Source organism: Gadus chalcogrammus, chromosome 12 (genome assembly GCF_026213295.1).
Source record: "Gadus chalcogrammus isolate NIFS_2021 chromosome 12, NIFS_Gcha_1.0, whole genome shotgun sequence".
Taxonomy (NCBI): domain Eukaryota; kingdom Metazoa; phylum Chordata; class Actinopteri; order Gadiformes; family Gadidae; genus Gadus; species Gadus chalcogrammus.
Window position 1 is genome coordinate 33100118 of NC_079423.1, and position 18031 is coordinate 33118148.

Genomic DNA, 18031 nt, shown 5'->3' on the forward strand with positions numbered 1-18031 from the left:
CCAGAAAATGTATTCTTATATATATATTTTTTAATATAATCGCGTTTTTATATATTTCTGTGAGTAAGATGGTTGATTGGTAAACCATCAAATATGTAATTACGACAACAAAAGTTGAAAAACTGTTAATATGACTATTCCATTATATATTTTTAATTATTGTAAATACCTTTACATTCTGGGTACTACATTACCCATGATGCCAGTCGGTTCCTTCCCGGACGTTTCCAAAGAGGAAGTAGTCCATTCAACAACAAACACACTTCTAATCATCGCTTTCTAGAACTGCGCACCGGTTTATTGTTGATAAGTCAGTCAACAGTAATGTAAGTTCCTTCTTTATTCAAAGCCTAATAACGTCAGTCTCGGGGTTTCTCTGAAGGTTGTGCTGCTCTGTGACTTTATTATAACAACATTTTTACAAAGCCTTCATGTCTCGGCCTCCATATTATAATATTATCCATATCCATATTCTTCGATACTGTAGATTATTTTTCCCGACAGTTGATCAGAAGACAACTAATTTGTTCTGGGCGTGGCATAACCTATGCTACAATGCTAGCTAGATCTTTATGACATAGATTGGATTAATGTCTTGATGATTAAAGCTGGCATCATTAGTCTGGTAGAAACGTTTTGTGCATTCATTCTTTATGCGTACTTCTCCAACATTTGTCAATGGAGACGTTTCAGTCGTGGTTGGTGATGATAATAGCTAGTTAGCAGACCCCTAGTTATATATGTCGATATATCTTCATGGTTTTAGTTTCCATGGAGACTCCAGAGCCAGGACCAGCTGACGGAGAAGAACGTCTGGTGGAGCTGCGCCCTCGGACCCGCTCCAACCCCGAGGGGGCGGAGGACCGTCGGGGCAGCACCGGCAGCCTGGGGGGCACCGTGAACCCCATCAGCCCTCCACCCGCAGTGGGCAGCCGGGTGGAGGGGGAGGGAGAGGCCTCCACCAGTGACAGCCCGCCCACCACCACCACCACCACCACCTCCGGCACCACGGCGGCCTCAGGTCCTGTCGGGACCCCAGGGGCAGCAGCACTAGCCTCTGCCAATGCCAGCGGGTCGTTTCCCACGTCGGTCGCTGTGAAAGAACGTCCTAAACCATCGCAGCCACCGCCCCCGCTGGCAGCTGCTGTTCCTCCCATTCCTCCCATTCCTCCCATTCCTCCCATTCCTCCCATTGCCGAATACCAGCTCCGTGCCCCCCGAGCCAACTGTCCAGAGAAAGTGGTATGTCCCTCCCTGCACCTTTCTGATGGATCCCAGCTTGCAGAGTTCTGATTAAAGGGTGCACTGCTATATTGAAACCTGTTCCAATAAGGCCTGAACGCCTCACTGACCTTCTAACCCTTCGGATAGATCATCTGTTTAGATCTCTCGGAGGAGATGTCGTTGCAGAAGCTGGAGTCGTTTAATGGGTGAGTTGTCATGTGACAACATGTTACTATACATTATTCAAGAAAAATGTCACCTTTTTTGGAGGGGTATTTGCATTGGAAGGAAACTGAAAAGTGTTTGTGTTTACACTTAGGTCCAAAACCAACGCCCTGAACATATCCCAGAAGATGATTGAGATGTTCGTCAGAACAAAGCATAAGATTGACAAGAGGCACGAGTTTGCTCTGGTTGTAGTGAACGACGACGCTCTTTGGGTAAGCTCCTCATGGCTCCATCTCAATACAGCCAATCACATTAGACCATCGAAAGATAAGGGACAGCAAAATGTACTCATTGGCACTACTGTGAACCAACACCATTTACCACCGACAGCACCAGCTCAATTCGCCTCGACTCGGCCCCCCTTTTCTTGCATTTCGATCGTCTAAACGAGGTACCTGATACTTTTTTCCGTCGAGGATTCAAGAGAGATGATCTGATACTTTTATGTGAGGTAAACAGGCTGCTGGCCACCGATTGGCCAGAGTGACGCCACTGGACGAGTCATGATGAGCGCGACCTCCGAGCCTGCCACCCCACACCTGGCGTTCAGTCAACAATAGTGATTGATTATTGAACCTGGCAGGGTCAGCCTGCAAGAACACGCTGTGGACCGTGACGGAGGTCTGTTTGTGTGTCACGTGGTCGCCTATGTGTCGCAGTTTTGCGCATGTGTGCTAGAATAACGACACGCCCGCGTTGAAGAGGTGCTTTCTAGATGGAAACACGACGTGCCTGGAACCAAACCATGTCGTGCCACTCAGTCACGTCGAGTTGAGCCGGTACCGTCGGTGGAAAAGGGTCAGAATCCGACCTGTGTGCTACCAGGGTTTGTTTTAGTGTTAGGGTTAGGGTAATCTCTTCTGTAACAGAGAAGAGTTACAGCAGCATGGACACCTGGGGCAGGCTTATTCAGCAACCCTGTGTGGACGGTCTTCTCACGATGTAGCATTAGTACTTTTTGACTGTAATGTCTCTATGTTAGGGTTAGGGTTACCCTAGCCCTAACCCTAACCCTATGTTTGTGTTTTAGCTGTCGGGGTTCACCTCTGACCCCAGAGAGCTGTGCAGCTGTCTGTATGACCTGGACACCAATGTGTGTGAATCTTTCAGTATCCTTTCAGCCTACTTGCATACATGATAGTTCACATACATTTTATAATCTAACAGATTAACCCACTACATGCTAGACACAACATGCTCTACAGCAAACACCCCGTAGAGATCCTCTCTGATATTGATTGGTGTTCCTGGGCCCGGCGGCCTGACTGACGGCAGGGCCTTCATGGTCCAATATAGGCCAGAACAGTAGTAGTGGAGGTGGGCAAGGCTCAGCACGACAGCATCTGGGACAGTAAACATGGATAAGACACAAAAGCTAGTAGTCTACCTCGGGGGAGGATATGCTTGAAATAATATTGCACTGGTATATGGATTCAATATTCAGTGGATTATTCACCCAGTACTGCTCCTACCATAAAGTAGGAGCAGATAGGAACGTACTGTACGTTATTTCCCTGACACGTTCCTTTTCAAGACCTGGAAGATCTTCTCAACGTAATGTGAGTATTATGCAACCTCTTCCATATCCCTGTCATAATCTCACCACATGTAAAGTGTTTCATATTAATGAATCCATTGAATGGATTTAAATGATAATCCGGTTTCTTTGCAGCCGTCAGAAGATTGAGCTGCCGATAATGGACAACGTCCAGACCATCCCTCCGCCATTCGTGGTGCGGGCGCTGCTGCTGTACAGCCGCCAAGTGGGCCAGATGCTCTTCAGCCCGTCGGAGGCTGTCAGCGTGAGCGCCCCCTGCTGCCCTGCTTCCCCCGTTGTACTCATGGTTGCTTGGTGACACCAGAGCTACTAGATAGAGAGAGTTGGACTCTCCTCTGAGTGGACAGGCATGGGGGTGAACTGATTGGGGTCACAAGATGAGAACCTCTTGTCTATTACTGCTGTAGCACTATGCTGTGCATGGGCTATCGCTTCTACTTCTAAATAACACAATCTAGGGGCTGTCTGCTACCATTCATATCTCTGGCTCTATCGCTCTGTGCTAGGGGTTATTGTGAGTGTTGTACCATACTGTCTGCTACCATACATATCTCTGGAACTTTCCTTGTGTTGAGTAAAAACCCTTGCTGCCCCATGTGTCCCTTGTAGAAGATGCTGCAGTCGCCGTACTTCTTCCTGGATGTGGTGTACCTGCACAACGGGGCGGAGGACTCTGACAGCAGCTGGAGGGTGAGAGCCGACTGAAGGCTGTGATCTAGTTCTGCTGCTCACTAACATCTGACCTTCAAGGCCCTCCAATGTATACTCTTACTTTGATGCAGTGTCAAATGATTCAGTTCTACCTTTGGATATTGAAACTAATGTGTACGATTATCGTGAGACAACCTATTCATAATCCGCTGTGCAGGTCAGGTACGCGGGTACAGAATCACTGGTATAAGCATCACATGAATCAAATGGATTCTATTGAATCATCAAGACAACACAAAACAACCTCAGTACAAAGTACTGAACAAAACACAAAGGTCCTACAAAACAAATAAAGCTTACAATTTGTATTTATTTAAACCTGCTCTCTTTATAAACAACTTAAAGGCACATTGCGTAGCCTCCCACTGCATAGCCTCCCACTGCGTAGCCTCCCACTGCATAGCCTCCCACTGCATAGCCTCCCACTGCATAGCCTCCCATTGCGTAGCCTCCCACTGCATAGCCTCCCACTGCATAGCCTCCCACTGCGTAGCCTCCCACTGCATAGCCTCCCACTGCATAGCCTCCCACTGCGTAGCCTCCCACTGCATAGCCTCCCATTGCGTAGCCTCCCACTGCATAGCCTCCCATTGCGTAGCCTCCCACTGCATAGCCTCCCATTGCGTAGCCTCCCACTGCATAGCCTCCCATTGCGTAGCCTCCCACTGCATAGCCTCCCATTGTGTAGCCTCCCACGGCGTGGTCTCAGTGATTTCAATCCATGTTTTGTCTTGCATGCTCCCGGCCTTCAGGACAACTACCGCTCCTTCTGCGACCTGGACGCCCGCGGCCTGTGCTACCGCTTCGAGGTGTCCCTGAGTGGCCCGGCCATCGAGCTCCACAACTGCATGGCCAAGCTGCTGTCGCACCCGCTGCAGCGGCCGTACCAGAGCCACGCCTCCTACAGCCTGCTGGAGGGGGACGCGCCCCCGCAGGCCGAGCCCGCCGTGTAGCCCCCTGTCCCCAGACAGCGGGGGGGGGTCCCCAGACCGAGCCGGGGCTCTTTATCTTCTCCGTGGGCGGCGGCGGACAGGACGACAGTTTGTGGTGGTTTGTTGTAGTCGGTTGTTATGGTGACACTCAACAAACCGCCCGGATCAATGAACTCGCTGGAAATTAAAAACTGCCTTTGTCGAATTTGTCGAAGGATCACAGATGGGGACATAAGGCAGTCGACGAAGCACACAAGAAAAATATGAAACGGTTACGTTTCCATGGTGACTGTTGCTATTGGTTTTCCTTCGCCCCCACTAAATCTGGGGGTGTTAATGCCTTTATAAACTCTTATGAACTTAAAAGAAAACAATCCATGTAGACAACGCAGATTTTCCATCACTGGATCTTGGGAGTGATGGAAAGTGTATTGTGTTCTACTGTTGTGGTGATGGTGTTTGATCATTAGCATGCATAGCGTCCTCTTTTAATTCAAGTAATATCTGCATTTGTTAATCAAGTTTGGTGTTGTCAGATTGGTCGCTCATCCGTAAGGGCCAATCATGGCTTTTGGTTAGCCTACAGTAGGTTAACCTTAGTCAACCTAACAACTGATCTTAAAAATCTAAATCCAACCACTGGAAACCTGTTCTGTGTATATATTTTAAAAACCTTCCTGATATTAAAGAATCTGTCTTTAATGTCGTTTCCAAGCTTCATTAACGATTGCGATGTGACCAGTAGATGGCAGTACAGATCCTTTGCAGATCGTCTCAAGTTGTGAACGCCTCAACTCTACTCTGGCAGAAGCTGTGAGCGCTTCAGAGGCTTGTAGCGTGAAAGACTGATCAGACCTGTCGGGGGTTATTCATCAAACCCAAGTCCCTATAGTGTTAGTCAGAGCATAACCCAGCCCTCGGTTATGAAACATTTCAGCCTGACAACCAGTATCTCGCATAATTATGGCGTAAAAGTGTTTTTGTGCTAAAGGACATATAGGCTAGTGGAAAAAAAATACTGGAATGTCAAAAATCATAAAAGGATGATTAATTCATCAAAGATTACGGAAAGATGCTCTGCAAACTACTGGCTTCTTCCACAACATGCTACAGGCCAGTGGCGGCTGGCGATCAAACATGTTGGTGGGGCACAGTAATAGACAGGGGGTCTGAGGTTCCCCCCCCCCCCCCCCATATATATTTTTTAATTTAATAGATGTGATTTCCTGTATTCTGCTGCATTTTGGGGATGGCCACTACCTATTTACCTGCTTTTCATTCAGATTCTGAACTGCATATACAGACCTACTTCATGGCCATTCCACCAGCCATTGCTATTTGACCCATTGTTGTTATTCTGATATTGAGACAAATCATGATCACTGTCCTATAGCGTCCATTTTTTGTGAGTCTCAATGTCTACTTCAAATGCAGTTAGAAATATGGGACAGTCGCTTCATTTTGTTTATGTGCTACAGGCCGAAAGACTAAATTAATATGTAATTTACTTGCTCCTTTTAAGTATAACATTGCTTGGGGAGTCCAACTCCTCAACTGAAAAGGGTGGAAAAGTGCTTACAACTCTCCGCTAGTTAGCGATCTATCTCCTGTAGTTGCGGTGCGCGAATGCTGCTGAGGGAGGTAGCCTATTTGATCGATTCGCTGATTTGTCCAGTCATATGGTGATAACAAAAAAGAAAAGCGATACCATTGGCCTGGCCCGGGGGCGCACACTGGTGCGACCCGAGGGCGAACACTGGTGCGCCAATGAAAAGCTGTCTCTGCTTGATAGACAGCAAAAAGTTAGTGAGCTTACATTGACTTCAATGTGGCCGGCGGCCCTGACTTGGAGGAGGGCTTTATTTCGAATGACCAATAAATCGCCGAGCCCAAATCATTGACGTTCAGACGCATTTAAATGGTTGCTGGACAGTGACAAGCATGTCACACAATTAATCGAGGACAAACGCTATGTCGTTTTTTTGATTGATTTCGTAATGATAATAGTTTATTAATGGTTGGCAGATATATTCAAGTGAATATTTCATGGAGGGGCGGCGCCCTAGCGCCCCCTATTGACCCACCGCCACTGGTCGTGAGATTTGCTGGTGTTGTATTTCCTCGGACAAACGGATGAAAAAAATGTTTGCAATGAGTTTCGGCTTTGGATATGGATAAACGGGGATTGAAAGAAGACACGCTGTTGAAGAACGGAGGGGTCGAGGAGGACGAAACGGAATAATGAAGTCCTGCAGGTGGGAACACTGTTGTTTTTTATTGGTCGTCATGAAAAAAAACATAAGGGGTAACACTGTTGTTTTTTATTGGTCGTCATGAAAAAAAACATAAGGGGTAACACTGTTGTTTTTTATTGGTCGTCATGAAAAAAAACATAAGGGGTAACACTGTTGTTTTTTATTGGCCGTCATGAAAAAAACCATAGGGGTAACACTTGTTTTTTTATTGGTCGTCATGAAAAATCATAAGGGAAATAATAGAAATACACATACATTTTAATGTCATGTATATCCTCTTTATTGATGATTGATTATTGTGTATTGTCATCGCCTCAGTAGTGCAGTGGAGTGCACTCTGCCTAACTGGAGATCGGGGCTCAATTTCTGTGGAAAACACATTATCTTTAATTTAAAACGAAATGCTATCATGTTGATTGCACATATCTATTGTCTATTGTCATATATAACCTCAGACCTATTTTAAGTATAAATCTCAGTGGGAAGTGGAGAGAGCTGTGAGCTAACCCCCTGGAGACCGGGGTTCAAGTCCGGTTGATGTCCTCTGTTGGAAGACTATTATCTCTATTTCATGCAAATTATAAAGTTAAGTATAACCTTTCTGATGACTTCATCCGGTGTCTTGATGGTGCATTGATAAGTTCGGAGGTTAACACTCTATACAGCTCAGGTTCGGATCCCCGTAAAAACGTTGACAGGGGTACCACTGTCGATTTTTATTGGTCAACATGGAAAAAACATGAGGGGTAACTCTGTCGTTTTTTATCGGCCGTCATGAAATAAACATAAGGGGTAACACTGTTGTTTTTTATTGGTCGTCATGAAAAAAAACATAAGGGGTAACACTGTTGTTTTTTATTGGTCGTCATGAAAAAAAACATAAGGGGTAACACTGTTGTTTTTTATTGGTCTTCATGAAAAAAAACATAAGGGGTAACACTGTTGTTTTTTATTGGTCGTCATGAAAAAAAACATAAGGGGTAACACTGTTGTTTTTTATTGGTCGTCATGAAAAAAAACATAAGGGGTAACACCAGGCGCGGTCTTTGCATAGAGGCGTTGCTAGGCAACGGCCTTGGGCCCCTCCAACTGTAGGGGCCACTCCTGACTGGGAGCTGCAAACTTCCCATAGGCCTACAGCTGGTAATTGGGGCCCGCCGCCCTTTGGACAGTAATTCACAGATAAATGTTGATTTTTTTCTTAATTGGTGATTTTTGTATGTTTAAATTGGAAAGAAGAACAACAGAATAAATTACAAAGAAATACCGATTACGTGCACACCCCCTCTCTTTCGCGTTAAAATGGAATATTCCATCCATGCAGTTGTTGTGACTCATGAGCAAAGACGTGAACTTAGCAACATTAGCAACATGAAGCGCCACTACCCAAGTGGCGCTACAAAAAGAAAAAAGAAGGAAGAGGCTAAACTAAAAACAGATGCTCTCCCAAAATTAACAAGCTTTTTTAGCGTGACACCACCACCGGACACAAATGTTTTGGTGGAGGGGGAGGGGGGGGAGGAGGTGCCGCCGGGCCCGGCTGTTGATGCAGCAGGAGGCGGAGGAGAGGAGCTAACGAAAATGCCGTGGAGGATGCGGTGAGTAGGCCTACTGCTACTGCAAAGTGAGAAATGTCAGATTTGTTTGAGAAGAAACTGCCACCTGTTCAGTGTTCATAAGAAGAGAAATAAACAGGAAAAAGAAGCAGGAAGATAGTGACAGTAAGGCACATGGGCATACCAGGGAGAGAGAAGCAGATGAAGAGGTATAGAAACAGAGGGACAGAAGGAGAGAGAGGACAGCACAGAAACAGGGACAAGAAGTGAGGTAATGATTTTGCAGTGCATTCCTGTGACTGCTTGATAATTAATCATATAATCATTATCATCTCAAGCAAATTGAATGGTTTTGCATACTATGTATCATATTACAAAAAGTGTTAACTGTTAATGTGTTTGCATTTATTTTTTCTGTTCTAGATTTCTACAGATGGTACACATCCCGACCCTGATGCATGAAAACCGGTGCCACACACACACACAGGGACATTCTTCATCACTCACTCAGACCTCTCTCTCACATACTCATTCTCTCTCTTTCTCTCACACATGCACAAACTCTGCCTCCTCTCTCTCATATTTTCACTTTAAGTGTTGTTGTGATTAATAATTATTCTTTATCATTAAGTTCAGTTACAAATGCTCTGTCACACTGCTTTACTTTTTTACATTTATTTATTTTTTGACATTCAGATGTACATTTTATTTAAAGATATGTTTATTGATTGCACATATAAAAAATACAGTTAGCACTGAAAGCTTCAATTTCCTTTTAAAATTATTTTTGTTAAATAAATATTTTGCATTTTGACATACGATGGTGTGATATCTGAAAACTTATTTCTCGCATATGAATGTTGAGGGCCCCACTAGCTAAATTCGCCTTGAGCCCCCAAATTGCTAAGTCCGCCACTGGGTAACACTGTTGTTTTTTATTGGTCTTCATGAAAAAAAAAAAAGTGGTAACACTGTTGTTTTTTATTGGTTGTCATGAAAAAAAACATAAGGGGTAACACTGTTGTTTTTTATTGGTCGTCATGAAAAAAAACATAAGGGGTAACGCTTGTTTTTTATTGGTCGTCATGAAAAAAAACATAAGGGGTAACACTGTTTTTTTATTGGTCGTCATGAAAAAAAACATAAGGGGTAACACTGTTATTTTTTATTGGTCTTCATGAAAAAAAAATAAGGGGTAACACTGTTGTTTTTTATTGGTCGTCATGAAAAAACATAAGGGGTAACACTGTTGTTTTTTATTGGTCGTCATGAAAAAAACCATAAAGGTTAACACTATTGTCTTTGTCAAATAAAGTATAAGTCGTTTTTTATTGGTCGTCATGAAAAAGAAAATAAGGGGTAACACTTGTTTTTTATTGGTTGTCATGTAAAAAAACATAAGGGGTAACACTGTTGTTTTTTATTGGTCGTCATGAAAAAAAACATAAGGGGTAACACTGTTGTTTTTTATTAGTCGTCATGAAAAAACATAAGGGGTAACACTGTTGTTTTTTATAGGTCGTCATGAAAAAAAACATAAGGGGTAACACTTGTTTTTTTATTGGTCGTCATGAAAAAAACATAAGGGGTAACACTGTTGTTTTTTATTGGTCGTCATGAAAAAAAACATAAAGGTTAACACTATTGTCTTTGTCAAATAAAGTATAAGTATTTTTTTATTGGTCGTCATGAAAAAAAACATAAGGGGTAACACTGTTGTTTTTTATTGGTCTTCATGAAAAAAAACATAAGGGGTAACACTGTTGTTTTTTATTGGTCGTCATGAAAAAAAACATAAGGGGTAACACTGTTGTTTTTTATTGGCCGTCATGAAAAAAAACATAAGGGGTAACACTGTTGTTTTTTATTGGTCGTCATGAAAAAAACCATAAGGAGTAACACTGTTGTTATTTATTGGTCGTCATGAAAAAAAACATAAGGGGTAACGCTTGTTTTTTATTGGTCGTCATGAAAAAAAACATAAGGGGTAACACTGTTGTTTTTTATTGGTCGTCATGAAAAAAAACATAAGGGGTAACACTGTTGTTTTTTATTGGTCGTCATGAAAAAAAAGATAAGGGGTAACACTTGTTTTTTTATTGGTCATCATGAAAAAAACATAAGGGGTAACACTGTTGTTTTTTATTGGTCGTCATGAAAAAAAACATAAGGAGTAACACTGTTGTTATTTATTGGTCGTCATGAAAAAAAACATAAGGGGTAACACTGTTGTTTTTTATTGGTCGTCATGAAAAAAACCATAAGGGGTAACGCTTGTTTTTTATTGGTCGTCATGAAAAAAAACATAAGGGGTAACACTGTTGTTTTTTATTGGTCGTCATGAAAAAAAACATAAGGGGTAACACTGTTGTTTTTTATTGGTCGTAATGAAAAAAAACATAAGGGGTAACACTGTTGTTTTTTATTGGTCGTCATGAAAAAAAACATAAGGGGTAACACGGTTGTTTTTTATTGGTCGTCATGAAAAAAAACATAAGGGGTAACACTGTTGTTTTTCATTGGTCGTCATGAAAAAACATAAGGGGTAACACTTGTTTTTTTATTGGTCATCATGAAAAAAACATAAGGGGTAACACTGTTGTTTTTTATTGGTCGTCATGAAAAAAAACATAAAGGTTAACACTATTGTCATTGTCAAATAAAGTATAAGTTGTTTTTTATTGGTCGTCATGAAAAAGAAAATAAGGGGTAACACTGTTGTTTTTTATTGGTCTTCATGAAAAAAAAAAAAGTGGTAACACTGTTGTTTTTTATTGGTTGTCATGAAAAAAAACATAAGGGGTAACGCTTGTTTTTTATTGGTCGTCATGAAAAAAAACATAAGGGGTAACACTGTTGTTTTTTATTGGTCGTCATGAAAAAAAACATAAGGGGTAACACTGTTATTTTTTATTGGTCTTCATGAAAAAAAAATAAGGGGTAGCACTGTTGTTTTTTATTGGTCGTCATGAAAAAACATAAGGGGTAACACTGTTGTTTTTTATTGGTCGTCATGAAAAAAACCATAAAGGTTAACACTATTGTCTTTGTCAAATAAAGTATAAGTCGTTTTTTATTGGTCGTCATGAAAAAGAAAATAAGGGGTAACACTTGTTTTTTATTGGTTGTCATGAAAAAAAACATAAGGGGTAACACTGTTGTTTTTTATTGGTCGTCATGAAAAAAAACATAAGGGGTAACACTGTTGTTTTTTATTAGTCGTCATGAAAAAAAACATAAGGGGTAACACATGTTTTTTTATTGGTCGTCATGAAAAAAAACATAAGGGGTAACACTGTTGTTTTTTATTGGTCGTCATGAAAAAAAACATAAGGGGTAACGCTTGTTTTTTATTGGTCGTCATGAAAAAAAACATAAGGGGTAACACTGTTGTTTTTTATTGGTCGTCATGAAAAAAAACATAAGGGGTAACACTGTTATTTTTTATTGGTCTTCATGAAAAAAAAATAAGGGGTAACACTGTTGTTTTTTATTGGTCGTCATGAAAAAACATAAGGGGTAACACTGTTGTTTTTTATTGGTCGTCATGAAAAAAACCATAAAGGTTAACACTATTGTCTTTGTCAAATAAAGTATAAGTCGTTTTTTATTGGTCGTCATGAAAAAGAAAATAAGGGGTAACACTTGTTTTTTATTGGTTGTCATGAAAAAAAACATAAGGGGTAACACTGTTGTTTTTTATTGGTCGTCATGAAAAAAAACATAAGGGGTAACACTGTTGTTTTTTATTAGTCGTCATGAAAAAACATAAGGGGTAACACTGTTGTTTTTTATAGGTCGTCATGAAAAAAAACATAAGGGGTAACACATGTTTTTTTATTGGTCGTCATGAAAAAAAACATAAGGGGTAACACTGTTGTTTTTTATTGGTCGTCATGAAAAAAAACATAAGGGGTAACACGGTTGTTTTTTATTGGTCGTCATGAAAAAAAACATAAGGGGTAACACTGTTGTTTTTTATTGGTCGTCATGAAAAAACATAAGGGGTAACACTGTTGTTTTTTATTGGTCGTCATGAAAAAAAACATAAGGGGTAACACTTGTTTTTTTATTGGTCGTCATGAAAAAAACATAAGGGGTAACACTGTTGTTTTTTATTGGTCGTCATGAAAAAAACCATAAAGGTTAACACTATTGTCTTTGTCAAATAAAGTATAAGTCGTTTTTTATTGGTCGTCATGAAAAAGAACATAAGGGGTAACACTGTTGTTTTTTATTGGTCTTCATGAAAAAAACATAAGGGGTAACACTGTTGTTTTTTATTGGTCGTCATGAAAAAAAACATAAGGGGTAACACGGTTGTTTTTTATTGGTCGTCATGAAAAAAAACATAAGGGGTAACACTGTTGTTTTTTATTGGTCGTCATGAAAAAACATAAGGGGTAACACTGTTGTTTTTTATTGGTCGTCATGAAAAAAAACATAAAGGTTAACACTATTGTCTTTGTCAAATAAAGTATAAGTCGTTTTTTATTGGTCGTCATGAAAAAGAACATAAGGGGTAACACTGTTGTTTTTTATTGGTCTTCATGAAAAAAAAAAAGTGGTAACACTGTTGTTTTTTATTGGTTGTCATGAAAAAAAACATAAGGGGTAACACGGTTGTTTTTTATTGGTCGTCATGAAAAAAAACATAAGGGGTAACACTGTTGTTTTTTATTGGTCGTCATGAAAAAACATAAGGGGTAACACTGTTGTTTTTTATTGGTCGTCATGAAAAAAAACATAAGGGGTAACACTTGTTTTTTTATTGGTCGTCATGAAAAAAACATAAGGGGTAACACTGTTGTTTTTTATTGGTCGTCATGAAAAAAACCATAAAGGTTAACACTATTGTCTTTGTCAAATAAAGTATAAGTCGTTTTTTATTGGTCGTCATGAAAAAGAACATAAGGGGTAACACGGTTGTTTTTTATTGGTCTTCATGAAAAAAAAAAAAGTGGTAACACTGTTGTTTTTTATTGGTTGTCATGAAAAAAAACATAAGGGGTAACATTGTTGTTTTTTATTGGTCGTCATGAAAAAAAACATAAGGGGTAACACTGTTGTTTTTTATTGGTCGTCATGAAAAAACATAAGGGGTAACACTGTTGTTTTTTATTGGTCGTCATGAAAAAAAACATAAGGGGTAACACTTGTTTTTTTATTGGTCGTCATGAAAAAAACATAAGGGGTAACACTGTTGTTTTTTATTGGTCGTCATGAAAAAAAACATAAAGGTTAACACTATTGTCTTTGTCAAATAAAGTATAAGTCGTTTTTTATTGGTCATCATGAAAAAAAACATAAGGGGTAACACTGTTGTTTTTTATTGGTCTTCATGAAAAAAAACATAAGGGGTAACACTGTTGTTTTTTATTGGTCGTCATGAAAAAATATAAGGGGTAACACTGTCGTTTTTTATTTGTCGTCATGAAAAAAAACATAAGGGGTAACACTGTTGTTTTTTATTGGTCGTCATGAAAAAAAACATAAGGGGTAACACTGTTGTTTTTTATTGGTCGTCATGAAAAAAAAACATACGGGGTAACAGTTGTTTTTTATTGGTCGTCATGAAAAAAACATAAGGGGTAACACTGTTGTTTTTTATTGGTCGTCATGAAAAAACATAAGGGGTAACACTGTTGTTTTTTATTGGTCGTCATGAAAAAAAACATAAGGGGTAACACTTGTTTTTTTATTGGTCGTCATGAAAAAAACATAAGGGGTGACACTGTTGTTTTTTATTGGTCGTCATGAAAAAAAACATAAAGGTTAACACTATTGTCTTTGTCAAATAAAGTATAAGTCGTTTTTTATTGGTCGTCATGAAAAAGAACATAAGGGGTAACACTGTTGTTTTTTATTGGTCTTCATGAAAAAAAAAAAGTGGTAACACTGTTGTTTTTTATTGGTTGTCATGAAAAAAAACATAAGGGGTAACACTGTTGTTTTTTATTGGTCGTCATGAAAAAAAACATAAGGGGTAACACTGTTTTTTTTTATTGGTCGTCATGAAAAAACATAAGATTTTTCTGATGGGCACAGGAATAAACAGCAACACTCAAGTCACTGCCCATATAGTCGATCAAAATGTATACCTTTTTATTTGAATTTACTGAATGACGACGACAGGGAATGGGAATGGAACTGACAAAGATTGAAAATACATGCTTTTTTTGATGAATTCAGTGCAGTCATATGCTGTTATTGTTGGTCGGGATAATGCCGATAATGATAAGGATAATGCCGTATGAACAATTGCATGATAATTGGATGTTTGACGAGTAAAAAAATGTTTAAAGTTCAAAATCCGAACAAAAAAAAAGTATGAATCAACTTTAAAACAAGTTGCTCGACTTCCACTTGCCATGTGCATAATTTATATAGGCCTAGGCCTACTTGAAAACCAAAACAATTTAACTAAACGCCTGTTTTTACTTGTAAACACGGAAGAAAACCATCTTTCACTTTCAACAACCAATGATTACAAACCAAGTGTTTCATTGATTTTTTTGGGGTACCATTTTGGACCTTGGATGACAGCAAAATCAGTGGAGGACATGGAGCTAAGAGGAGGAGGAGCAGTGCTCAGCCTGTCCGCCCCTAGCGGCTCCGGTCTGCTAGCGGCGGTGGAGGTCATGGAGCTAAGAGAAGGACGGAGCAGTGCTTAGCCTGTCCGCCCCTAGCGGCTCCGGTCTGCTAGCGGCGGTGGAGGACATGGAGCTAAGAGGAGGACGGAGCAGTGCTCAGCCTGTCCGCCCCTAGCGGCTCCGGTCTGCTAGCGGCGGTGGAGGACATGGAGCTAAGAGGAGGACGGAGCAGTGCTCAGCCTGTCCGCCCCTAGCGGCTCCGGTCTGCTAGCGGCGGTGGAGGTCATGGAGCTAAGAGAAGGACGGAGCAGTGCTCAGCCTGTCCGCCCCTAGCGGCTCCGGTCTGCTAGCGGCGGTGGAGGTCATGGAGCTAAGAGAAGGACGGAGCAGTGCTTAGCCTGTCCGCCCGGTCTGCTAGCGGCGGTGGAGGACATGGAGCTAAGAGAAGGACGGAGCAGTGCTCAGCCTGTCCGCCCCTAGCGGCTCCGGTCTGCTAGCGGCGGTGGAGGACATGGAGCTAAGAGGAGGACGGAGCAGTGCTCAGCCTGTCCGCCCCTAGCGGCTCCGGTCTGCTAGCGGCGGTATAGGACATGGAGCTAAGAGGAGGACGGAGCAGTGCTCAGCCTGTCCGCCCCTAGCGGCTCCGGTCTGCTAGCGTGGCGGTGGTTGGCAGCAGTCGGCGCGAGGTCCACCAAGACCTGCACCGTGTGGGCCAGCTGACCCAAGCCCTCGTCCTCGGTGATCAACTGGGCGGCACAGATGGGTTCCTGGGGGAGGAAAGGAAAAGGGTGAGGGACTGCATATCGGTGTCTTTTAATTTGTGGCTTTTCATTAGAGCCGTGCAACATGCAGTCATGGGGACACAAGACGTACGCTACTAACGAAATGGAAAGATGTGCAAGGAAAGTGCGCAACTTACATCGGAAAGCAAAATAACATTCTAAGTAAAGTAGAGGAAGCATGGATGAGCTTGCAACAAAATGCTCACTTGATGCTAATGTAGTCTCATGTGGGGCGAAAAAAACACCATGATTGTTTTCCCTCTTGATACGTTAGCCCTTATCACAACAAACAAATGATGGGGCATTTTAATTTTGTTTGAAATTCATTTTTGGAAAAAGTTACAGCCCTAATATATTACAAATAAAAATGGTATTTTCCTAAAAAGCAAAAGTATTTCAAAATAGATATTGAGCTTCCTTCATTGGTCTTACTTAGTCAGTGTCCCACCATGCTGTTTGTAGCCCTTGCTTGGTGTTTCCCATTCTCCATTCAGCCCTCAGCTCCACACACAAGGACCTGCCAGGACAGCAGGCAGGTACTGGGGCCATCACAACCATTACAAATAAAAATATACTTTAACACTATTCAGTATGCAGGGATTTTTGTTTTTTAACCAAGTGACTGTTCTCCATGTATCAGATACATATATTCAATTAATAAAGTACATTAGTGCAGCTTTTAATCTTTTATTGCTGACATCAAAACATTGCAAGAATGAAAGTATAGTTTTTAAAAGTTTTTAAACTTTAAACTAAGATTCCGTAAACCTCAGAATAAAATGATACTACTACAGGCAATATGTTCCTTTGGAATAGTTTTGACCTTTTATGTTCCACTATTCCCAGAGGACCCAGGATTGCCAAATATGAACCTAATTGGCACACAAATAGCTTCATTTACCCATGGAAGCAAGCAAACAAATGGGACAAACTGGGATTGTACTGGATTCTACCCAACCTCAATAACCTCGTCCTCTTTTCAAAGCTCTGTGACCGGAGCCGTGCTGACACAGGGACACATCTTGGATACGTTTCAAAGATGAAGTCAGCTCGGAGGCGGATCTCAAGACGGATGCCACAAGATGTTTAGAATACCGCACTCAAATATAATGTTGCGTTCGGTCCGTTTGCATTTTTTCGTTCATTGCCTTCAACCTGACAACCTGCTGCTGATCTTTGAGTCTGGGGTGGCGGCTGTGGACTTAACTCTCCAATATTCTGTTTGGACTGCAGTACCCATTTGAATCGCTTGGTGTCAATGTTTAATATTGTACCTTTAATAGAAAATATGACTGTTTTTTTGCTCAGAACTCAGTTTGGTTAGTCTTGGTAAACGTTCTGTCAGGTATATGATTAGTTTCCGTTGCAGACAGGTTGGCAGGAAGTAACTGGGTAACAGGAAGCACCCTGGCTTAGAGAAATCTCTCCGTTCAACTCCTGGTCTGATGTGACAGCTCCTCACGTCACCAGTTTCTGTGAGTGTGTGTGTGTGTGTGTGTGTGTGTGTGTGTGTGTGTGTGGGGGGGGGGGGGGGGAGGGGGGCCAGGGTTGGGAGGGTCTGCTGTACTATAGGGAGTATTTGTTCTGCCAGTGGTCCCTAAAGAGTGACAGCTCCCCATTGTTTCCCCCTCTCACTACTGGCCGAGATGCCTCCTTTCTGCGGGAGCTCAGGCAGGATGTTTCAGGGTTGCCTTATTTAGTGTTTTCCATAGGTGATGGAATGTGTTCAGGAATGCTGTTTTATTCCCTCGAGGGCTAGGTCTGACTCTACGCGTGAAGAGCTCCCCTCGACCTCTTCTCGATCCAGGATGACCCTTTCCCTCTTCATCAGTACCCCGTGCCACGCCCGGTCTAAAGGGAACTCCAGTGCCAGGAGCTCTGATACCAGTTTTCTGCTAGGAGTGAGTGAGTATGTGTGTGTGTGTGTGTGTGTGTGTGTGTGTGTGTGTGTGTGTGTGTGTGTGTGTGTGTGTGTGTGTGTGTGTGTGTGTGTGTGTGTGTGTGTGTGTGTGTGGGGGGGGGGCTGAGGATGAGGGAGGGTGTGTGTGTGTGTGTGTGGGGGGGGCTGAGGATGAGGGAGGGTGTGTGTGTGTGTGTGTGTGGGGGGGGGGGGGGGTAGGGGGTGGTCCAGGATACACTGGATGTCTGCCTCACGCAGCGTTTATAAACATGGCCCCTTCTAGCGACTCAGG

The 18031-nt window shown here is 41.8% G+C and overlaps 1 protein-coding gene across 1 annotated transcript; it reads left to right on the forward strand.

Moving 5' to 3' along the window:
- The first annotated feature begins 226 nt into the window (after positions 1 to 226).
- On the forward strand, positions 227 to 5807 carry babam1 (BRISC and BRCA1 A complex member 1). Its single transcript, XM_056604027.1, has 9 exons — positions 227 to 326; positions 767 to 1242; positions 1372 to 1430; positions 1544 to 1664; positions 2483 to 2561; positions 2987 to 3011; positions 3125 to 3254; positions 3620 to 3700; positions 4474 to 5807. The coding sequence occupies exons 2-9, from the start codon at positions 772 to 774 to the stop codon at positions 4672 to 4674; spliced, it is 1167 nt and encodes a 388-aa protein (XP_056460002.1). The 5' UTR covers positions 227 to 326; positions 767 to 771; the 3' UTR covers positions 4675 to 5807.
- Positions 5808 to 18031: the final 12224 nt, after the last annotated feature.

Bases quoted from the DNA above. Each gene is read 5' to 3' on its own strand.
- babam1 (XM_056604027.1), top strand. From the start codon at position 772: ATGGAGACTCCAGAGCCAGGACCAGCTGACGGAGAAGAACGTCTGGTG. The intron at 1,243-1,371 runs GTATGTCCCTCC...CCCTTCGGATAG, and splicing joins CCAACTGTCCAGAGAAAGTG to ATCATCTGTTTAGATCTCTC. The intron at 2,562-2,986 runs GTATCCTTTCAG...TTCCTTTTCAAG, and splicing joins CAATGTGTGTGAATCTTTCA to ACCTGGAAGATCTTCTCAAC.